The sequence below is a fragment of the Trachurus trachurus genome (genome assembly GCF_905171665.1).
Source record: "Trachurus trachurus genome assembly, chromosome: 13".
Lineage (NCBI taxonomy): Eukaryota > Metazoa > Chordata > Actinopteri > Carangiformes > Carangidae > Trachurus > Trachurus trachurus.
In genome coordinates this window covers 33416806-33441765 of record NC_139892.1, presented here as the reverse complement: position 1 = coordinate 33441765, position 24960 = coordinate 33416806, and the positions used below count along the sequence as shown (strand labels likewise).

General features: G+C 41.9%; 1 protein-coding gene across 2 annotated transcripts; it reads right to left on the bottom strand.

The window, feature by feature from the left end:
- Positions 1-9019: 9019 nt before the first annotated feature.
- On the bottom strand, positions 9020-24915 carry egln2 (egl-9 family hypoxia-inducible factor 2). 2 transcript variants are annotated; one of them, XM_083984480.1, is made up of 6 exons: positions 24669-24915; positions 22529-24082; positions 12064-12183; positions 11741-11877; positions 10156-10223; positions 9020-10016 (listed from the first exon to the last, which is right to left on the bottom strand). In XM_083984480.1, the coding sequence occupies exons 2-6, from the start codon at positions 23828-23830 to the stop codon at positions 9964-9966; spliced, it is 1680 nt and encodes a 559-aa protein (XP_083840606.1). In that variant the 5' UTR covers positions 23831-24082; positions 24669-24915; the 3' UTR covers positions 9020-9963. The 2 variants fall into 2 exon arrangements, with proteins under 2 accessions (XP_083840606.1, XP_083840607.1); XM_083984481.1 differs by having other exon boundaries at positions 24673-24915.
- Positions 24916-24960: the final 45 nt, after the last annotated feature.

Here is a 24960-nt window from a genome sequence, read left to right as displayed (position 1 = left end):
TTACTACTTTCCTCCCTTTTACGGTCTTTAACTAGTCCTTCATACTTTGTGCGATTTCAACAATTCATATATCAAAACGTGCAGCTTTTTTTGAACTTTATCGGCATTACTTTTCTCTTTTTAACTATTTATACTTTTTAAAATATTTAACTTTTTCTGCAAATTTTTTCCCATAGGAATGCATTGAAAACGTCTTCAAACTTTTAAAATCTTCTTACTACTTTGAACCTCTAAAACTTCAGCATACTTTCTCCCACAGACTCCATTTGTCTTTTAAATTGTAGACAAACTTTTAATCTATTCACATATTACTCAGCTTATTAATATCTTCAACAGTTTCTGATATGTGGCCGTTTTAAAATCATTACAATTTTCGACAAAATCCAACTTTATAATGGTTGTGTATTGCGCTTAACGAGCAGGGCTTAGAGTGAGTGACATCATCGTTAGAGTGAGAGGGATCGAAAAAACATTCAGGATTTTTTCTGGATAAATTGCCAGCACGGCCACAAATTAAACTCTAGACACATGATTTCCTCACCGGTTTGTACCACACTTGTCGTCTCTCATTTGATGTGCTCAGAACAGCAGACAGACTTACAGAATTGTCTCTATGAGCCTAATTGTGCAGCTAGACCCGCTCCAGTGGCTCATCCACTTCAATATAAAAGTAGGAGCTGATTTTTTTAGAAAAGCAGAAATGCCCCCCTTTTCTACCTTGCGACCCTGAGAAAAGTTTTTGCCCTACAAACATTTAATGCACATCAATGTGCTCAGGAAGGTCTCCTTGCCCCAGTAGTCATGGCCACATTCTGATAAAAGGTACGGTTCTCTTTTACTGGGCTGTTTTCGGAAGCTGCTCAGAGCCCAAATCTCTCTGCTCTGCTCTGCTCTGTGTGCAGTTGGTCCAGCTGTACTGGCCAGCTCGTTATCAACGTCTATAAATAGAACAGTGCAGGTGCAGCCTGGCCGCTCGTTAAGATGTTTTTAAACACAGCCCCACACAGACACATGATAAACCAGACTGACAGAGGATGTCCACGCACAAACACAGGCATCACACTCACACAGACAGACACACACAGACACTCACACACAGTCACACATGTACGCATACACAAACAGACACAACACACAAACACAACACTGTTCCACACAGTAAAATGTAAGCATGGTAGTCACCATGGTAACTTCTGAGGGCAGGCTGCCACGCAGGTGTAATCAATCAGATCATTAGGGAGGGAGGAGTTCTGTGGCGCTTAACAGTTTTACTTTCTGCACATGTACACACAGAGGGACCGTCAGACTCACACACCCAGACACACACACACTCACACATAGGTTTTCAACTCAAATTCATCAGCCTCTCAATGATTTTATACTTTTGATGTAAACATCTCCAACAATTTATTTTTTTCTCATGAATTTCAGTTCAGACATTTAACCTTTCCACCTCTATAAATAGTAGTGTAATTACAGGTGGAGCCTAGGATATAGGACGCAGCTTTTAACATGTGTCAAATCTATCTATCTATCTATCTATCTATCTATCTATGAAAACAAGTAAATTTTATCACATAACACCGGTTTTAGCATCACTACATTGGCTGCCCATTCAGGCTAGAGCGGATTTTAAAGTTCTTCTTTTAACTTATAAAGCCTTGAATGGTCTTGCACCTCTGTACCTGTCTCAACTGCTCACTCCCTACACTCTGTCACGTCCTCTTCGTTCCCTTGGTTCAAACCTCCTGGTCATTCCATCCATCAATAAAAAAACAGCTGGTGGCAGGGCCTTCTCCTACAGCGCTCCTTTTTTATGGAACGGCCTCCCACAAGATATTAGAAACGCCACATCCAATCGCAATTTTTAAATCCCGTCTTAAAACGTACCTTTTTACCCAATACTTTGATTAACTAACTTATTTTAGCATTTTTCTCTGGTTTTACAATTGTTTTATTGACTGTCATTATTGTAAACAAACTTTTAACTATTTTATCATTTTCCTCTGGTGTTTTTTCGAATGGTTTTTTATTTATCTGTTATTATTGTACTTGTTTTTATTGTAAAGTGTATTGAGACCATGTACCATGGCGATTTTGCACTTTAAATAATAAATTGATATCTATCTATCTATCTATCTATCTATCTATCTATCTATCTATCTATCTATCTATCTATCTATCTATCTATCTATCTATCTATCTATCTATCTATCTATACCATACCCCTCCCTATTTTTTTACCCCTCCTTTCTTTCTTTCTTTCTTTCTTTCTTTCTTTCTTTCTTTCTTTCTTTCTTTCTTTCTTTCTATCTATACCCCTCCCTATTTTTTAACCCCTCTGTCTCCTTTCTTTCTTTCTTTCTTTCTTTCTTTCTTTCTTTCTTTCTTTCTTTCTTTCTTTCTTTCTTTCTTTCTTCTACTCCTTCATTTGTATTTTACGTAACTTTTTCTATCCTTCCCTCTCTATCCATCCATCCATCCATCCATCCATCTACCTCTTTCTATCTATCATCCCCCTCTCTCTTTTTCTTCTTTCTTTCTTTCTTTCTTTCTTTCTTTCTTTCTTTCTTTCTTTCTTTCTTTCTTTCACTCCATTTCTGTCTTTTTACTTCTTTGTTTGTTTGATTGTTTCTTTCTTTCTTTCTATTCCTTTTCTCTTCCTTTGTTTTTACTCCATTTCTTTCTTTCTTTCTTTCTTTCTTTCTTTCTTTCTTTCTTTCTTTATTTCTTTCTTTCTTTCACTCCATTTCTGTCTTTTTACTTATTTGTTTGTTTGATTGTTTCTTTCTTCTTTCTACTCCTTTTCTTTTCCTTTGTTTTTACTCCATTTCTTTCTTTCTTTCTTTCTTTCACTCCATTTCTGTCTTTTTACTTCTTTGTTTGATTCTTTCTTTCTTTCTTTCTTTCTGTCCTTTTCTTTTTTCTCTCTTGTTTCAATCTTTCTTTCTTTCTTTCAACAATTTCTTCAGCTCATTCAGCATTGCTTTCAGCATTCACACCATTTCCATTCTTGGAAATGTTTTTTCTAGTTCTGTTTACAGTTCATTCATTCATTCTTTCAAACTCAAACTGGCACGAACCTGCAGTAACCCAAAATTTCCCGCCATTCAGCTACCTGATTCTTTCCCTCCTAACTCAACCAGTTCTACACTAGTCCATATCTCCTTTTTTTGTCTATTGTGATTAGGGTCCGGGCCGGGACACTATTGTATTCCCTAGGAATTCTTCTTTCTTCTTCTTCCAAGGAAGTCCTACTTCCCATGGGCGAAAACTCACCAAACTTTACAGAAACGTCCAACCCCAAGCCAGATTTACTCAACTCCAAGGACATGTGCCCCCCCCCCCCCCCCCCCCCCCCCACACACACACACACACACAATAAGTGTTTAAAATTAAAAACTTTAAAAAATTCCTACCAAACCAACAGTAGATGCTACAGTTTTGAAACTTCACCACAATGTAGCCTCAATACTGCTGAAACTTTTGTCCACTTAAACTCATGCAAATTATGAAGTCCATCACTCTATTTTTTTCAATAACTGTAAAACTTTTAAAATGTATCTCCTCCCACAATTATTGCTCAATTGTCACCAAACTTGCTACAGAGCATCTCCAGACCGTCCTCGACAAAACTTGTTTCTCGGATTTTTTATTAAGCAAAAATTGAGCCTACAGTGAATGAAAACGTTTGACTGTAAACACTACTATAAACATATACCATCCAATTCCTGCTAAATACATTTTCAATCTTCCTGAAAAAAATTGAGAATATTTTGGAGTCATGGTTGATGAAGTTTGGCAAATATCAGAATTTTATCTCAAAAACTGAATTTTCTAGAACATTTTGAATTCTGCTCTCATGGGAACAACTGCAGTCAATGTGAGAGTGACATTTTTAAACATCACATTTTCTCTTGAGAAGCAAAACACTTATCGGTAAAAAAAAATCACCAACATTTCCATGCTGTCAAGATGCAATTTATGTATTAACAGATTTTTGTTTAGATAACAGAATTTCTGACATTTTGACCATTTTTGAAATCTGCCTTGACAACAGCTGCCCGGACAGAACAACAAATATGTATCAGAATTTTACCTCTTTTTACAGTGGTTTCAAATCTGCCTGCACGACAGTGAATGGCTTCAATTTGTGAAGCCACCGTAGCACTGCCACTTGCCAATTAGCTCAGTGTGATAGACAATGGTCTTTGGTTCCAGAGGTTGTGGGTTCAGTTGCAACTGGTGCAAAATGAAAATTATACGGTCAACTGTCCTGTCTTCCTATTCTCCTGTTTGTTGCTCAGAATTTGCCAAAATCTGCCAAAAAATAGCCCGGACCCGACCCATCGCTGCGCATTTCTATTTGGATTTTAACATTTGCCTTATTAACACCCCTGCCTGTTACTGACCACAGCCCACACCCTGACTTTGGAAACTGTTTGCCCTCAACTCCTTAACGAAGGTCATCTATTACGGACTATTACCGGTATGTCTGAGTCATGTCATTAAAACTGAGCTGTGACAGGTAAACAAACTAATCCAAAAGTCATTATTTGCACGCCTAGGCACAGAACAGCATGGCCATATAATTCTAGGAGGAGCAATAATGTGGACGATTGCATCATTGTGAAAAAAGAGTGCAAAAATTAAACCCAGTAAAAAAAATATTTACTTCCAAATGATGTCATGCTTGTTGACAAAGGCAGGGTGTCAAATATATCATGTACAATTGAATTATTGGGTGTCAAGCAGGTGCAAATTGTGTTGCCACTGGGTATGTGCACATGGTTTTGACAGCACCTGCTAATGTGACACGTGCTTTGTTGGTTTTTAGTTTATGTGTGTGCGTGCGTGCGTGTGTGTTTGTGCCAGCACAATCTGTACAGTCCTGCAGAAAATGGGGGCAGAGGGAGGGAGAGAGAAGCTGCGAGTAAAGTTTACATTAAGCCAGACTCTACAAAGAGGACCATTCACACACAGTTCAAACATGGGAGTTATTTATATTCAGTACTGACCTCTGGTGGTGATACATGACATTACACGAAGAATTAGATCTTACCTGCTATGACACATATAAACCACAAGGTGGAGGCAGACAGCTACAAACAGAAATCTGCCATGTACAGGCTCAGCTCAGTAAATGAGAATCAGCAGTCTTGCCCATGAAAGTGTAGCCTACTGACCAATCGCTCTGTTCTGTTTATCTTTGAGGAAAACACAAAACCACCACTCAAATACAAATACTTTGACACACAAATGGAGAGAACCTGTGAGGAGAAAGAAGCACTTCTTCATATATTCAGCCGGTACAACTCGGCTCTGCCCTGAGCAGCAAATTTATGATCAAGGTCTCCTCATCTTACATCTCCCTTGTTAGTCTAGTCACCAGCAGCAGAACAGAGTTTCATACTACGCTGACTTCGGTGTTTGTGTGAAAACCAAAGCAGAGAGGTGCTTATATTCTAAGACGTCAGCAGCTTCAGATGTTTCTCAATCTACTCAGTAGGCTACACTGTGTGGTGCATCATCTGGCACATTTTTATTAAAAGAAATGATGGATGCATCTTAATAATACAGCCAGTAGCAAACTTGGGTTTCTATTCTCAATCTTTGTACTTTTTTGGTACTGATGAGAATGTGTACATAACACTACAGTCCAAACTGTGTCAAGTACCGCACCTTTGTTTAGTCAGAGCCATGTTTGATTGTTTTTAGTTATTATCATTTCTTTAAAAAAGGATTTCATCATTTGGTGTAGTTCCTAAATGCACAGCAGCGGCATCAGTACAGAACAATTTCAAACAAAGTAAATGATGTGTTTGAAAATGCTGAACATCTTTAAACAAACCACTTCCAACAAAAGGAACAAAAGGAACAAAAGCCTAGCACTAAACATAAGTATATTAGTCTTGCTGATCGAGCAGCAGTGATTAGGCAGTTAATCAGTTGATCAATGGTAAACAAACTGAATACAATTATGTTTTGGAGCCGGGGAAAAAGACCTTTGAGATTAGGGAAATTATTCTTTCCCACTCTTTTCAGACATTTAATAGACAAAATAATTAATTAGTTTGTCAGGAAAATAATCGGCAAATGACTCATCAATGAACATATAACTGTTGTAGCACCAATTGTAGTGACATTTGAATTCCCCTTGAAGTATGTTGAAGTGTCTTTGCTACTTCCAATCAGGTCTTTGTCGAACTCGGTGTTCAGCTACACACATGAGAGTGTGTTGAGGAAGTAAGGGAGGCTGAGGCTGCCCTTCTGGATTATGCTTTGCTGGAAGAGTTTACCTCATCTAACTAGTTTGTTGACATCTTTAAGGTGCTCCCTCTCTGTGCCACTGTCAATGTGTTTCAACCATCATTTACATTGCCAGCATCTGTTGTGATAACATGAGACATCTCACCGACAGGAGGGTCAGGCTGACGTGCATTTTAATCTTTCCATTGTGTTCTGTGCATGTGTAGTGTATCCTCGCATCTGTGTCTATATGAAACAAACTGAACTAACTGTCTTTGGCCGTATTACCTGTATAGTCTCAGTCCAAACAGCTGCAAATAATCTGTAAGAAATCTGTGAAATTACTTGTAAATTAGATTTGGTGATGCATAAGCAACTATTTCAATAATACAAGACACCGATAGATAATCTGATCTTGTAGCAAAGTAGTGAAATCATAATTCCCCAGAGACCAAAGTGTCAATAACAAGGTTGTTTTCAGGAAAGCAGGAAATCCGCTTGATACTTTTTGGCTTGATAGACTTAAAACTGTCAATTAGAACTGCTGATAATAATTTATTGACCGTACAAAGACTATTTCAGCACTGTTATGTGAAAGCAGAGGCAAAGTCAATTTTGTTTTGTTTTGTTTTGTTGTAAATTTTAGTTCATTGTTTCAATCGGCTGCTCTCTGTAATCCCTTTTCCATGAAACAATTAGCCTCACACTTTGCTGATTGAATGACCAACACTTATCAGGCTAACAAACCATATGTAGCTTATTTAGCCAGCAGCTAAACAGCATCAAACTATCAGAAGGTTCATTAGAGGTCATTAGAGGCAACCTTTAAGTTAGTTAAACAACTCCCTGGCAAAATGTCAAGGACTGGGAGGTGTTTCTTTGGTCTTACTTTCATTTGTTTGGACCAATTTTGTCTCATTTATCTTATCCCCTTTATGTGCTGAAAAGCTTCCAAATAAAATTGGTTTGCATCCTTCAAATCCTGCTGGTCTGCATCAACTCGGTCATTTTTTCCTTAATTTGTCATTTCAATCTGATCCAGATCCTTCGGATTTAAAAAATAAACTCGGCCTCAGTGGGTTTTTTTGCCCTAAACTATCTGCACTGGCCCGAGCACAGGAACCTGTGGTAGAGGCCTGCAACCCAAAGCATTCCTGCACTCGAATGTCATTGTATCAGTTTACCAGTCAGACTGCAGGAATCAAAAGCACAGAAAGCGAAGCAACTGATGTCTACAATGTCTTTTTAAACAGAAGCAGAAGATAAGTAGACTAGTATTGTGGTTTCTGTCCATACATCTAAAGCCTCCTGGTTCGGTGTGTTTAGTAAACTTCCATAAATCCCCCTCGAGTCGGGGACACTCAGCCTGACGGCTCGACTTTAATCATTTACTCAATTATGCAGAGCCTTGGGGCTGTTCTTGGCAAGCCATTAGATAACATTTACATTATGAGTCATCAGGGCAAATTTAATTTTGATGATGCTGATACTGCAGCCACGAACGAACAGAGCTTATTTGGGAATTCATCATATTAACACATCAAATCAAGTAATAAATAACTAGTATTGCAAATCAGTATTGGATTATAACGATGTTTGTCCCTGAGCTTTCCCAATTGCATCAGGGAACATAGCTGTTGGTTTATTTATAACCATCGAAATGGCAACTCCTGTTCATCACACTATATATACACTCAGGTTGACTGTCATTGGCATTCCCACTCACTATAACCTATTGATTGACGAGTACTGTGCCACGTCAACATAAACAGGCAGGCGTGGTTCCTGATATTCACAGCATGGTCTCCAATTAGTTCACAGTATTTGGATCCCTCATGCGCTGCCTTGGTTTGGAACATGTGTCTTGCTCTCATGTCTGATATTCAGCTCAGATTTTTTAGAAATAAATCAATGACGCTGTGTGTACAAAAACAAACAGGTTTTAATTAAATACTCCAAATTAAAAAAAAAAAAAAAAAAATAGTCAAACAATTTCCATTTGTTCTCATTGTTTTAGTTTCTATTGCATTTGAATGACCATATTATCCACAGCATAAAGGCATTAATCTACATTTTAGTTATATTTTGATTCTATCATTCACGCATGGCATTACAAACAATAAAGTGCTTTTTAAAATAACCTTCGGTTCAACCAATCTAACATACACTGAGACGATTCCTGTGACCCTCTTCAAGACAGTGTTTGTCACAAACATGTGCAAGTACACATTTACACACAAATACTCAATCCCACACATGGGCAGGCAATAGTTTCACGCTGCAGTCCACATAGTGTATGCTTAACTCTGTGCTTTACTGTAAATGGTCTTAAGTGTACAGGTTGATTGAGGTTATCATTTTGCTAAGTACTGTTTAGTATAACATTGTCGTTTTTATGCATCTTTTTTTTTTTTTTAATTATCTGTTGTAATCCATCTTTCCTGTATCTTTCTGGGTAGATTTGTCCCACAGTGCTCAATCTAGTGATACAAACTGTTTTCATCACGTTAAGAGCAGGCAAAAGTCAAGCCGAATCTGAAGCATACACACACAAACTCACATACACACACACACGCACGCTAACACACAAGACGCACTCATCAAACCCTGTTTTGACCCCTGTCTCTGGACAGCTTAGGGTCTCTTGTCTCAGCTGTGAGCTGCATGTTTGAAGCCGAAAAGCGCTACGCACCAAGCATGAAGAAAAGCTTTGCGCAGTCTTGAAAATCGGTTACATGCAACTACTAAAAGAAACATGAAAGATTCAAGCTGGATTATCTGGGTTTTTTGTGGTACTAACATTTCAATGCTGTTGCAAAAGTTTTTATCCTTAGATGTTATAAAGTCCTGACATAATACTTGAACTATACCTAGTGAAACTACAGTGAGGAGTTGTTCCCGTGCACCGATTACAAACTGGGAGAACTGTGCACCCCTGCAACGTTCAGGGACAGCGCTCGAGTCGAGTCGGGACTGACTGAACGAGTGTGACAGGGCAACTTTCCACTGTATCGCAGCTGAGAATGACTTGAAGCCTTGTTGTGGGCCATTTCTTTCACGTGTCTCTGTCTTTACACTAATGCATCAACACTCGCCCACATCCTGAGACAAGGGAACCGCACCACGATCCAGGGGCAATAGGGATTTTCAGAGCCAAGTCAACACCACTGATTTTCCTATAGTCCTTGAACCCCCCTTCCGCCTTTTTCCTACTGTCTGTCCCCCTCTGATGCATCATCTATGCCCCCTTGTGTTGTATTGAAAATGACACCAGAGCAAAACAATGATTCATCTTTACATTATAACATTATTGATAACTGAACAGGCAGAACTGCAACAAAATAAAATTAAGAAGCCTGTGTTTTTTTTGTTTTTTTTGTCTGATTCGGTGAAGCTCTTGAAGTTTTCTTTCTCTTCTTCTTCTTCTTCTGCCATGATGTGTAATTCCGATCTCACCTTTGCCATACTATCCCGGCCGTTGTGCTCTGTATCTGCCACGTCTTTGATCAGCTGCCCACCCACATGGCAGGAAAACACGACATCACGGCCTGTGAGTGACGTGACTTCGGCAGCTGACAATGCAAAGAGTGGCGCGAGGCTGCGAGAGGCGACCGACAGTTTTTCAGCAGCGTCTCCCTTTATGTTCATGATGTCCATTAGCAGTTCAGGAAGGCACGTAATGTTTCAGAGTGCTCTCCAGTGATTAGATGAAATTTATGTCTTGCTGTTTTGAGTGACAGGCACTTGAACACCTTTCTGTCCCGTTGCTATGGAGAAGCAAAGGGGAAAGAGAAGCATATTAGTCACATTAAGGTGCGCAATGTACAACCAGAGGCCATGAAGCGCATAAACACTGGAAGAAAATAAATGAAACTGAATGTAACATATGGCTGTGAAGGAGCTTACCCAATCTGTATTTCTCTTTAGCCTCTGCTCTCTCTTTGGCATCAAAGTACCAGACTGTGATGGCATAGCTGTCGGACACAAGAGGGAGAGATTCAAATAAATTAAGATAAAAGTCAGACAAGAGCCAAGATCTTTTTCTGGATACATAACTCTGGTTCAGAAATTAAGTATTTTCTTGAGCTGAGCAATGACCAAACAATTTCCTGTGAAAAATGGCAGTCATTATTATTCTGCTAAATTATGCTTAAACAATCAGATTTTGTTTAATAGTAATGAAGTTAGTAATTCAGTTTTTCATGAAACTGTAAGAAAAAAAAAGAAACATAAAAATAGAGACAACAGCTTACAAAAGAAAAGTCTCATTGTGCAGGTCATAGTGACAGAACAGTTAAACTGTTCGGGGCAGAAAGTGTTTTGGGCAAGAGAGAGTTAATTTCTACGCTTTCGGGTCTCTCCTGTGGGGCTGCGTTGTTTATTCCTGTCTCTCATGTCTGTGCCTCTCCAGCACGAGTCGTGCAATCGAACCTTCCTCCCCCCTCCCTCCCACCGACCCCCTCCGGAAACACATACTTCCTGCCTCCGGCCCCACCTCGCCCCCCAGCAGTCAGATGGAGAGGAGAAGAGAAGAGAAGAGAGCAGAAGAGAAGAGAAGAGAAGAGAAGAGAAGAGAAGAGAAGAGAAGAGAAGAGAAGAGAAGAGAAGAGAAGAGAGGAGAGGAGAGGGGGGATAAAGGCAGGAATTAAAGCGTATGTGTTGTGGGCCCTCAATGATGGTTCAAAGTAGGGAAGGCAGGAGGGTAAAGAAAGGAACGGATAAATACTTAATGCATTCAATTATAAAAAAAAACAAACTAAAAACTAAAATACTTGGGTAACACTTTATAATAAGTACACACTATTGAGCATTAGTTAAGCATTAATAAATACTGAATTCTTCATTTACTCATTAGTATGTAGTTTATAAATACAGTTAGTGCTCATCAATGATGAGTAAAACATTTTTAACTTATAAACTACATACTTTTTTATTTTATTATTATTTTTTATTATATATATACAAAGAAACAAAAACACAAAATACAAACAACAGCAACAACAAAACACCGATTCAGGGCTCAACCAATCATATGTCCCCTTTAGAAAATTCCTCCAAACCTAAAAGTAATGGAAACCAAAATTCTTGAAAAATGTGACCACACTTATGTTTTTCCAAAGTTAATTTTTCTAAGGGTAAAAAAGCTGAAATCTGATCTGTAAAAAATCTTAAATAGAAATCTTAATAAACTACATAGTAATGAGTAGTCATGTGTTATAAATGATGAATTATGAGCGAGTATTAATGCTTAACTAATGCTTAATAGTGTGTACCTATTATAAAGTGTTACCAATACTTGCACTAAAAATAATTTTAGTGTATAATAATAATAATTGACCTATTAAAAACACATATTTACCGCCAAGTAAAACATAGTACTGGCAATATTGAGAGAGAGCCCATTCTGTTTGCAACTTTATATGAGTATTTGTGTATGTGTGCATGTGTATGTTTGTGTGTGTGCATGTACCACACAAACAGAGTTACTGACCGAGTGGCGTAGGCTGGCTTGACTTCATGCGGGTTCCTGCGGTCAGACCAGAAGATGAGCAGCCGGTCAAACAGAGGTTCGATGTTGGCTACCACACTTTTGCCTTCTGGGTAGATCTGCAACAACCCTCCATTTTGCTACAAAGACAAAACACACAGCAGAATCTCTTAGTTGAAACATACTTGTAATAAATATAACATTGTTGAGGGTGATAGTAATACAGTAATACCAAAAGCCCATTACAGCCCGAGGTGTGTTTCAAGATTACACTAGATGTATAGTTTTTGTAATGATCTAAATTGTCAAACTGATAATAAATGTACCTTCACATCCCAGTTCTTGTTAAGATAGTAGATACACGTGATGCAGCGTCCATCACCGTTGGGGTTGTCAACATGGCGGACATACCCAGCCCCGTTACCTGGGTAACAGGCAACCATAGCCTAGAAACAGAATAAAATGGGATCGTTAATTGTGCATTTAAATTACCACTTGAAACAAAAACACTAATATGCAGCATCAAAACAGCAGGGCAGTGGTTTTGGCAATATGTGTGTTGATGATACTGACTTATGTTATTCAGTCTCTTTCCCAGATAAACAAAGTTTTATAGAAAATGAACTGTGAGTCCATCAGTGAGAGGTGATGAATCAATAGTAATTAGAGCTTCAGGTGATAATTTAAAGGAATAGTTCAACATTTTGGCAAATTGGCCCATCCCTATAGTCATAGCAGTAGGTTTGTTACCTTTACCTTTTGTCAGTGCAAGCTATTTTTAGAACGGCGGAGCAGAGCCGCGAGCTGTTCAGAGCTACACTACAGAGGCTCATGGGATTTCTTGGTTTCCCTCATCAAACTCATCAAATACACAATCCAACAACTCCAAAATGCTCTCGTGGACAAGTTGTGACCTGCACATTCACCACGCTATGAGATAATAACAGAACGTTATGAGACCGAGTTGTTTTCAAGGTAAATTCATGCAAAACCGCTGATGTGTTCCCGTCGGGGCAGTTTTTCAGCAAGCAGTCTCTGCATTTGCCTCGAAAACAACTTTGCCTCATAACGTTCTATATTATTGTCTCATTGCGTGGTGAATGTCTAGGTCACAACTTGTCCACGAGAGCGTTTTGGAGTTGTTGGATTGTGTATTTGATGAGTTTGATGAGGGAAACCAAGAAATCCCATTAGCCTCCGTAGCATAGCTCGCGGCTCTGCTCCGCCGTTCTAAAAATAGCTTGCACAGACAATTAAAGGTAATGAACCTACTCCTAAAACTATAGGGATTATGGCAATGGGCCAATTTGCCAAAATGTTGAACTAACCCTTTAACATTTCAATCAGCACAACGGAGATGCAAATAAGTCTGGTCTGGTCTATGCTGTATCTTTTGCTGGTGGAACTCTTGCCTTTCGGCTTTTTTTTCCCATGTGGAGTATTTGCATATTGAGTATAACATTCCGTCAGGTAATTTATCAAACACGCAGTCACGAGAGGGAGAAGCGGAGAAATGTGTCAGAGTTCAGCAGTTGTTCCCAACGATCTGCAGATAGAGTATCCACGTTCAAACAATGGTCTCGCGCTGGTATTTCCCCTGCCTGACGTCTGCGCGTTTGGAGGCTGTGAAGCCGGGGAGCGCCGCTTTCTCTGGAGAGTCCGAGGGAACCGAGACCTGCGTGAGAGCTCTTCAACCAATGCACATTCCACACCAGGGCCACTAGAAGAAGCACACGTGACTGCAAATGTACTGCTACAGCTAAGAGGCAAAAACTGCACAAGGGTCAGAACAGGCCGAGGACAAGGACGTGTTTCAGGCTGCAGTTAAAAGTTTCCAAACTGTGTCCACTGTCCAGTCAGTGGCTGGGATGTTCGGTTTCTGTATCTTCAGAAAAGCAAGAGAAGCCTCCATCTCCTTCACTCGCTGACTGACAACAGCCTGCGCTGGCACCGAGACATCGGAGCGGTGATTTGCTGGCAGCATGTGGAGGAGTAATAACTTCTGCATTATATCTCCAGGCTGACTGCAAAGGGAGATACTGTCACTGCCTTGACATATATTGTTGTGCATGGGAAAGAAAAGTTCCAGTTTCAGAGTCGGTGCATCATTCATGACTAACAGGTTCTGCACTGCTGCGGTATCGATTGAACTTGCCCGACGCTATCATTTCAGCTCTAGTACTACACCACGAGTGTCTTAACCCCGAGGAAATCAAACAGCTCTCACATTGATTTCCGAGACACGCACCTGTCCATGCATTGTTTGTGGAGCTCAAATAAAAGAAAAAATGACAATTGCCCGTCGCCCTCATCCCCCCCCCCCCCCCCACCTCTTGTGACATTTCCCTCCTCATTCACGGCCAAGCGAATTTGGTTGTGTTGTGTGCGAGCGACTGTGCTCAGCCGCCGTTGTCGGCTCTCATTACTGACCAGCGCTCACAGTCAGAGCTCATTAACCTCCGGACCTTTTAGCTCTGGGCTCCAACTGACAACAAGACCCGCTGTGTCAAAATGAACGTATCAAATAGCGAAGGAAGACGAGAGAAATATGTCGAGGTGCATGATGATCGTTAGGAACATTGATGTAATCCGACTGTGATTTACAGTAATTAGAAGCTGTCACAAGAAATCAGCTGATCGTGGTCTAAGCAAACTATTAGTGATGGGGAGATTAAAAATAATGACGTCTCTTTAATGTTGGAATTTCTGTCACTGAGCGTTGACTATGACTGTATTTCAAAGTATGTCTCCTGTAGAGTTTTTCAAAAGGACACATAGGTTGGACCAACATGATGGTTTGTCCTGCTGATGGTGCCACTGGTGCTTAAGTGGGTGTAGGTCTTCCTCTATCAAAAGAAAGTTAATGTAAATGTGGGCTCACACAAGCTGTGATATTGCATGATGAAAATCACATGACATCCCAAATGTCCAATCATAGCTTTGGCAGGGACAGCCTTCAAAAAGGAGGTGTGAAGACCACCAAAATGATGGTGACATAGGGTTTGGACGAAGTTACTGTAATGTTAAGGCCAAAATTTATTTAAAGGGACAACGAGGAGTTTTGGAAAGCAAAGTGTTTTCATACCACATTTACCATGAGCCTCCGCACGCACGGTGAAATTCTTGGACCGGCGCAAGACGGACGTCTTGCCAAGAATGTTTTCATTCATCAAGAATAGTGATAGAGACAAAACGATATATTTATCGAAAATGGAGCCATTAACAAGTGTGGGTAACGTAGATTCATCCACATTAATGTGAGACTTTTTTATAACCAAATACAAACTCCTCGTTGTCCCTTTAAAAAAACAACATTCTTGCAATTTCTTTGTCAAAAGGTGTTTATAATATATTTGACGCATCAAAATATATCTTAATATGGTGTAATCATTCTCAATATTTAGAATTTTAATCAAAATTTCTACTGTCACTGACTTTAGGGAACATGCCTTCCTAAAGCGGGACAATACAGACCAAGTCTGATTGCAAAAAATGTCCCACATTAGGCAAATTCACCCTACACAATGTGGGTCCAGAACTTTTTTCCTAAAATTGTTTTTTTACGGGCAGTGAGAAGTAGATCTGCTTTCAGCACACTGCTCTCACCGTCATGTTTAAATGTGACGTGCAGTTCTTCATCTTGTACAAAACTGATAACAGCTGATACTGTGATGTCTTTCGGGGGCCGACACCAGACTTTTGCTGCCAGGGAACTTGTTTAGACAAGTTCTGGTTCATAGAAAGTGGATGTTCATCACCATCAACATTTATCAATCACAGTGAAGTGGTGGAAAACAGCTCGCTTTGTTACGACGACGGCTGTCATGAAAAAAACCATCACTAGATGTTTTTAACCTCAGCAACAGGGATTGCTGGAATCTATGCACAGTCTCAAAAATGTTTCAATATTATTGAAAAATGTCTGTGCATAGATTCCAACAATCCCTGTATCAGACTGCATAATATACTGGTGGACAGTTTGTTATTCATTCAACTCCTTAATATTTAGAATAAAATATTATATAAATGTTTTATAAATGACAAAATATGGTGTTCAGGCGTTGATTTTCTCTATTGACATATAAGGATGAGTGATTATTTTGGGTGTGCATGTATTTAAGGCAGTGCGTTTACATGGCAAAGTGATTTTTCCGAACTGCTACGAGTCTTAGCAACTGCAATTAACCACAATTAACATGTAACTATCCACACCAGACAGCTCAGCCCTAGCCTGCAGCATAAACATGTCACACACGTACACACACAACACACGTACACAATAGAAGCATATCATTTAGGAACAAGTTTACGACATTTATTCTAAATCAAGCATTTAGGAACCAGTTTCTTATATCCATCCACAGTCTCTCTCTCTCTCTCACACACACACACACGCAATACTCAGGCACACACAGCGTGACACAGCACGTCATGATGCTATCTTGTCACTTCTACCCTCCTCGCTCCCTCATCTGGGCTGAGATCACTGCCCACAGTAAGTTAAAGTCTAATTGGCACCAACCACCTGTCTGCCAGGCACCAGCATTAACGCCCTAATGGCAGCAGCGCCGGCTAGATACCCGGGCTGTCAAGGTGATGGCCGGGCAGGCGGAACAATCTGTTCAGGACAAGAACAAAAATAAACTCCAATGCTGCACGCATATTCTGATAAGAGGAATGATGGTGGGGGAGTGGGGGTGCCAGATAAGGCTGAGCAAATACAGGCATTAAAAAAAGGAGTGAGAAAAAGAGAGTGGGCAGGAAGAAGCAGAGGTGAGGACGTGAGGACGTGATTGGTCGACTTGGATCGTCGCAGGGTGCGGGGGAATTTTGGAAACATAAATCCTGATCGTGGGATTTTGATGGCGGTTTTGGTTCCGTGATCGCTCTGGGTAAAACCCTGGAAGTACAAAACATACAAAACATACAAAACATACCACTCATTCATACAAACTAATAGAGATTTAATATGTGAGAGTATCTGGGGTGTTTTTGGCTGTTTGGTGGAAGGTGGAAGTAGGCCTACTATTTAGTAAATTGTGTGTTTTAGAAACACAAAGTGTTTATTGTTCATTTCAATGTTATTTTTTTGTATGTATAACAACAGCTGATAAGATCTTCCTCAAGGACACATCGGCTCGACAGATGTTTGCCACGTCTGGGGTTGAAACCAGTTGAGTCACTAACTGTTGATAAGCCACAGCCATCCAACCTGCACTCCTGTAGCTGACTTGAACGACACAGGCGAAGCCTCGATATCAATCCGGATCAGTTGTTATTAATAGTCTCTAATAGACTGAATTTGAGAGCAGGATAAAAATCTCTGGGTGCAATAAACTGAATCATGATGCTTCGTCACTCCCGGCTACCTTCTGACCTGCTCTTCCTGGTTCGTGTCATCGCCCATTAGTCGGCTTCATTTAGGTTTTCTGAGAAACTGAGAAAACTGATCCGTGTGTTTCAGAGGTAGGTGTGTCTCTTACTCATAAGAGGGCTTAATCACTAAGGTTACAAAGTATCAGTCTGCACTGCAGCAACGTGTGGACAAATAAAACACACAGAGTCATTGCATTTGAAGCAGATTACAGGGGTCGAGGTATAGGCGAACAAAAAAAGCCAGTGAGCAAATGGTGTCAAAGAGCATTGCAGATGAAAGGGGGAAGCACCTCAAACTTATCTGAGCAACTCAGAGACTCACAAGCACCCGGATGTGTAACCAGCATTTAGAGTGTGTTAGTTTCAGTAGTTAAACTGTGAATTGTGAAAGCCTGAATGAGTTGTTCAGTCCGTAAAAATATAAAGTTATAACTCAACATAACTAAAAGGTTTTTTTTTTTCAATTATTGCCCTGTCACCAAATACTGAATGTGAGAAGTGCAGAATTTCAGCAGTAGTACCGACAACCAAATTTCTGGAATTGTAGCATCTTGCACCCAGATGTTGGTAGAGCGTGGTTAGCACAGATACTTGAGGATAGAAAGGGCTTTGTTTACCACTTTTGGTTGGTCGGCATATTTGGAGAGGGGTAATACTGCTATCTTTGCCTTTAATGTGCGGTAAAGGGTAAAATTAGCATACAATACAAGTGTCCATCTTGTATTCATCACATGACAGTTATTTTAAATGTGAACTCTCTCACACACAAAAATCACATGAAAGTAAAATGTGTCCAGCCTTATGAGTCAATTCAACTGTGGAACTCATCATGAGTCACAAATGAACGTTAAAATGGAGAAGCGCAGTGAGTGTGTGTATTTTGGCGATGCGAGAGTGCGAAAGCATTCATGTATTTATTTGTATAATGTATTTATATAACATATTTGCATTTTACACACATATCTATATTATTGATGCTTTATATGATACACATACCATAAATGTGTCACATTAAAATACATATGACATGGCATTGACCATACCTTAGGGTTCAGGGTGATGCCTTCAAATGAACTTTGAAATGTACAATTTTTGGTAATTATTTTTTGTCGTATATACTTTTTGTTTCTTATGTCTCTATTTATTGTTTCTTTATTAATTTACTTTTATCTTATGGTGCATGGTGGCTCTGTGGGAGCCCCCTCAATAAAGGCTATCCTATCCTTATTTATACGCCTGTTTTACCCGATCAGCAGAGATAGGCCTATTATATATAATTATAATATATAAATAGAGAAAAGCAACAAATCTTCTCACTACAGAGGATGGAACCAAAGAACATCCGACATACTGTATAGATAACTGAAATGATCAATCTGCTATGAAATCACTGATGATCAGTCCTCTGTCGATCAACAGGACTGGAACTAAAAGCAGCGTTGGCTTTAGAAAACATAGAAATAGGTCGATAACTGCACCGGAGGAAATGTTCAAATAATTAGCAGTGCCCCATTAATACCATAATTAACCAGTAATGATTACATGACAGTCCTCAGTCTCTTCAACATTGGTGTCATGTCGCTGTGTCATGTGTGTTTGTGTATGACGTGCGACTCCTGCCTATAGCCTATAGTAGCACTGCTGAGCTCTAGGAGGGGCATCTGAGGACACACTGCTGCTGCTGCTGCTGCTGCTGCTGCAGACACTCTCATTATGCAGAAGCTCCTGCTGCATCGCCCTTTCTCACTCTTGCTCAAAACCATCCTCCCACTCCCGTGTTCCCGATCCTCCACTCCCTTCCACGTTCACCTCCAGTCTTCTCCCCCTTCCTCCCCCCCTTCAAGTATCTTATTCCTGACTCTGACTTGTTTGGCTCTTCCCCCACGAGGCAGGACTTTCCCCCATCACCTCGCACTACATCCACCGAACTGCTCCACCCTTTGTTAACACTATATAATCCTACCCGGTGTTATCTGCTGCGGTACCAGGCTCCTGCTGACTAACAGTTTGTCAGGATACAAAAATATTACCCACCACCACCGCCGCTGATGGTGGGGAATTATTTTGGGCATAGTCAGACAGACCCTGTAGTTCTCTTCTCCATCTCTTTTTCTACACAATGCGCAGCTCTACTCTCTGTATGTGCCTGTTACCAAGGTAACGGCTGGGAAATATTTTGTCCAAGTAGCGAACAAGGGGGCTGATAAGACAAAGGAAAGAGGGAGTGAAGTAAAAGGACGGGGGAAAGGAAAAGGAGGTCAGAATGAAAGAGAAGAAGGAAAATAAAAAATAAAGGCCAGGGGAGGAGGAGAAAAAAAAAAAAAACCTGTTTGAGGACGAATTATCGCTGGGCAATGACGAGGACGGAAAAGACGCAGTGACCTTCTACCCAGCTGTACTCCTCCCAGATCCTCCTCTTTTCTTTTCCTATCACTTCCTCTCTCCCTCTTATACACACGCCATCACTGTATCTATCACTATGCCGTCTCCTGCACTCCTTCACAGGAACACCCAGCCAGAACATTATGTACTGCGCCGCACTGAACCGTCTTTCTTTTTTCTTTTTTTAAGTGTACCAAGTGCAAATCAAGTGATCTGTCAAGGGAACAATTGGCTTGTGGCAATGAAACTTTTTTGTTTTTTTTTACCTGGTAATCATTCAGTTAGCCTTGACCATGCCAAATAACAGCCAATGAATAACTAAGTCGGACACAGCTCCAGATAGGATGGCCTCCGATTAACTGAAATAGCATGCTCTCACGACCTTAGGTAAACTTTCGGACTTCCCCAGTAACTTTTACTATGTATTTCTCTATGCTTTGACCTCCATACAGTACAAGCAACTCTCCAAGTGAAACAATGACAGAAACCTGCACCAATGCAGTTTATATTAACTTAAAGCAGAAGTGAGTGATCCGGTCGTTTTCGCTAATGCTGCGTTCCAGGCAGGCTTTTGAAATCGTAAATTACAGCTTCAAGTCACAACTTACGACTTTGTAGCGTTCCAGGCAACCCACTCGTGTTTTTCCGACCTGTTTTACCGGTGAAAGTCACTATAACGGCCACTCGTAACTTCCGACCGGTGAACTCGTACCAGATCGAACTGGTACCACTTCACGGTCGGAAAAATACGAGTTTCCTTGAACGCACCATAACAGTCCTCGTCGCTACGTCACCACATTCACGGCGTTCCTTGGCTGCACACACAGCCCTGCATGCCGTTCTCTCTCCTCATTGGATAAAAACTGTAGGATACGATAAATGTTTTCTCCTCGGCTCAGAGCAGAGCAGAGGGACTGAGAGACCCGTGTTTCAGTCCAAACACTCTATGTAAGTGATTGCTGTCGGAAGATATAACTATTTAAGACTTATATTAACACAAATATATCACTCACTTCTGCTTTAATGAACAACTAAATAACAAGCAAACAAAGCCAGAGTACTTTTTACAGTCTCGTTGGCTATACTGCAGATTTGCATAGGGGCCCATCTAAAAAATATGACCCCATTTGACTCCATTAAATTTGCTTTTGCTCTCATTTTGTCAGACTGGGCACGACTCTGGCCAGAGAGCAAGCATGATTAACCAAGATCCAAAAGAGCAAAGGCTGGGGGTATTGTGTACATTTACTCAATTTGTGATTTGTATATATGTTTAACTAAAAAATGCCAGTAAATAGATTAAAAAAAAGAAGAAAAAAAAAGAGAGAGAGAGAGTAAAGGCTGCTGCCGTAAGGTAGACCCGACCAGGCCCTGTTCAAACACCACCTACAGCTTATGTAAATGACTTGCAGGGCAAGGTGCTACATGTGATGTTACACAGATGGGGTGAACGAGGTTGCGGGGCGAGTAGATTAGACACGAAGGACTGGAACAACTGCAAATAACTGCATCAAATATGGCGGTGGGTAGAGAGACAACGCAGGGGTTGGGAAGTAGTTTTACACCAATGCCTGCACAATGTATTTCTGAAGTGGTCTCATTCAGCTTTGTTTAATTAAGACTGTAGAAGTGAACCTGCAGCTGCCAGATTGAAGGTAACAGCCCTCACCTAATTTCCCCATAGGGAGCAGTAATGTCGTCTCTACTTCTCAGATCAGACCAGACATGACATTCATAAAGAACCCTCCTGGATTTATTTTTCGCATGGGACATAACAGTTTGACACTGTTTAAGCGATGTTACACTGTCAAACTGCAAGATTTGAGTTAAATATACTGTATATATATATACATGCGTGTGTGTATTTCACTCACAATTTCACAATTGTTCTCTTTCATTAGGAAAATGTGTAAAATGAAAGCTAAAAACAGAGCGAACATTTAGCTCAGGTGTCAAGTACGGTCAAACAACACCAATGTGCATTGTGTAGATCTGTTATAGTGTAAATCTTTACTGATTAAAGGGAGCTGCTGGAACTGCAACATGTTGGGAAACATGACTAGACTGACATGTAGCCTACTGGTTAACTCACAGCTGATAGGGAAACAGGCCACAACACTACAGCATATCCTGACAGACACAATGCAGAGCCACTAACAAACAAACAGACAGACAATGACATTACCTGCCTCAGATAACCCGGTGCTGCATCTCTACAGGGGGTAAAAGGGGCGGAGGGGGGGAGGGGGGGGGGGGGTGCTGACCTGGAGACAATGTCCACAACTGTGTCAATGTACAGTACAAGAGACTGTTTGTGGACTACTTTGAAAAGGGATCACAATAGTTAGTCCCTGTAGTGTTTGGGGGAACTATCTTCCTGAGCGGTGGTAATGGTGCATGGCATTTGGAAAAAAAACATATCAATAAAAAAGAGAAACTGAGGCATGTAGTGTGTTCACAGTGAAATAAAAGAGGGAAAACATGCAGCTCACGTGGCACGAGATACGAGATAAAGGAAAACAAACAAACAAGAAAAACGCATTTCCCCGCCACACCAGTGCCATGTTTGTATGGATGAAAAGAAGTGATAGGAAAAGTCTTCAAAGGCAGGGTTATAGTGATGGCCCCGGAGATACAACCACAGAGGGATTTTTTTTTTTTTCCTTCTGGGTACTCGTGGTACGAAGGCAGGGACAGGGGCAAATTTAGGCAGGCCTAAATCCAGATACAGGGACAGCTGAGCAGGGGGGCTCACAGGCCCACAGCCCCCTTTATCACACCCCTGTGCCAGATACGCAGAAGCAGGGCTCTTCCTGTCATTCTACCTGACTTTGTGTTTGCTCTCCCACTGAGGTGTGATTGTTTGTGTGTGTGTCGACATAAAGGAAGCAAAGATGGCGCAAAACAGACCTAATTACAATAGTGATGTCGTCAGGCTGACACTCCTACATCAGCTTGTCTCATAGCCGTTCCCGATGGCTTTGTGAGCACCTCACCTCACCTCTGACCCCTCGCCTTGCGCCCTCCTCTCACCTTAGTGCGTCCATTGATGACACATTCCCCCAGCTGTCCATTGGCAGAACTGTACATGACGGCCTCGTCGATGTGAGCCATCAGCATCCCGATGCTCTGGCACTCGGGCTCGCGTCCCTCCACCCAGGCGATCTGGTCGCCCCGGATGCTCCGAGACGGGATGCTCTTCTGGCTCACCAGCTGCCCGCCCCGAAACCTCCCGCTCCGGTTCAGGACCTCCACCTCCTCCAGGACCCTGTTGCCCAACTCAGGGCCCAGGAAGTTGTCCTTCACGCAGATGCCGTAGTATTTCATGCAGGGGACGATGTACTGCTGGGCGATGCGCTCCGCCGACCAGCCGGGCTCCGTGGAGGGCGGCGGGGTCGGGATGCCGTTGGCCTCCTCCACTGGAGAGGTCTGGATGGGTGCAGAGGAGGCTCCTCTATGTCCATTGTGCTGGTTAGTGTGAGGGGCAGGGGGGGTGAATGGAGACTGGGGGGTGACACAGTGCACGTTATTGATAGTCACTTGGTTGCTGGGGGAACTGACAGTGACCGTGAGTGGGGCGACTGCTCGGCCCACCCTGGAAGCCTCTGAAGATTTGTGGCCGTTCGTGGTTCCCTCCGTCAACTTCCTCCGCTTTAGGTCTAACTCTCCTGAAGTAAAAGCCAGTTCCGCAGAGCCCCCCAACCCCAGTGACCCCGCCAACACCCCACCATTAAGGGCTTCTGACCCGGTGGCCCGGTTCTCCCCACCCCTGCGTTTCTGCGGTGGCACCTGCCTGCCTTTCACCACCAGGTCACCATTGATCCTCCTCATCAGTAAAGGACACTTGTCACTTGCTGTCCGGTCCCCGCCGTTCTCCAGCAGACAGGCTCTGCTGGTGAGGGGGTAGGTGGGGACATCTGGTAGTACTACCCCAGCAGCAGCGGTCCCTTTCATCTGTGCCGGGTAACCGTTTGGCGTGTGAGCCAGCAAAGCGCCTGCGTGGCTCCCCTCCACGGAGGCGAACGGAGACACCACCCCGCCGTTGTAGACCGGCACGCCGGTTTTGGACTGCTTCGTCGGGGTTGTGATTCCGGGGGAGTCGGTCTGAGAGGCCAAACCCGCGAGTAACTCCGCGGCCGTGGGACTCCCGACCGGCGCCGTGCAGAAACCGTTGAGCCCCATGTCCGCCCGGTACGTGTGTCGGTGGTGGTGGATGTCTATGAGCTGCTGCTGCTGCTGCTGGCCGCTCGTCCTCCCCTCCTGCGAAGCTGAAACTGCGACGGATCCGCGGGAAGAGCTTGGGTTTAAAAGGTCCGTGTGTCCCCAGCTCTCCATTTCATCTCGTCATCTGCTGGATGCGCACGTAGCTCACGTCCTCGCTTCATTTTCTAGCTCAGCCGCTGCTTTTCTCCGATGGAGAGGAGCTCTGCCACAGGGAGAGAACAACTTTCATGTCCAAGTCCTCTTCTGGCTGCTGCTCTTTCACCCATTACTCCTCTCGTTTTTTTTGTGTGTGTTTCTTTCAACCCTCGGACTGTGTATTTACTTGTATCCGTCTTAGAAACATTTTGAGGCTGTGTCGGATATCTGTGGAGAGTAAAATGATACACTTTAGGCCTATTAATAGCGCAAAGCAAGCCACTTGTCACAGTGGGCACAAGTAAATAACTCCACAATATTTTATTGTGTTAAATGTCAATGCGATTATGATCTTCAACATTAGAGTAAGATATTGATTAAATAAACTTAAGATAAAATGACATGCATTTCTTCACCAGGAGTTTTAACCATTAAACAGAAAGCAAAAGGCTATATGTCCTACACTCACTTTGAATAACAGGGTATTTCCACCAGAATGAAAATGAGAACACTAAACACAATAGATATGCTTTAAGTGGAGGCTTATATACTGTAAGAATTTACAGTAGACTGAGCTGAAACGTTAAAACACTCCTTTGTCAGCTACTGATTTCCAACTTAGCGGCAAAATACTCAGCTCTTTCGATAACAAACCGGGAATGTATCACTTACGAATGTATTAGTTTAGTTGGAACAAACATTTAAGAGTGTAAAACAGGCTATATGTGAGGCTAATAATGTCAAACAAGCAAGTAAATCCCCCCTCTCTCTCTCCCTCTCTCTCTCCAGGAGACCTCTCAGCCCCGGCGCTTACCTACGGCAGCCTACAGCAATGCAAATCCTCAGCGAGCGTACGTGACAGGCTGAGAGTACGCATGTTATTTCCGGGATTGTCTTGCCCGTGTGCGCGTCCCATCCAATTTTCTTGTCGGTTATAAATAATATCCAGCGGGGTGACGGACGGCGGACCAACGCCGGCCCTGTGACACATTCAATCCGACAGAGGGACGGAAGCAGATGCTGGGAGCCACACGGGGTAGCCTCAATCACCCAGGCTCCAAAAAAAAAAAAAAAAAAAAAAAGTGCTGTGCAGTTGTGTCGGCGAG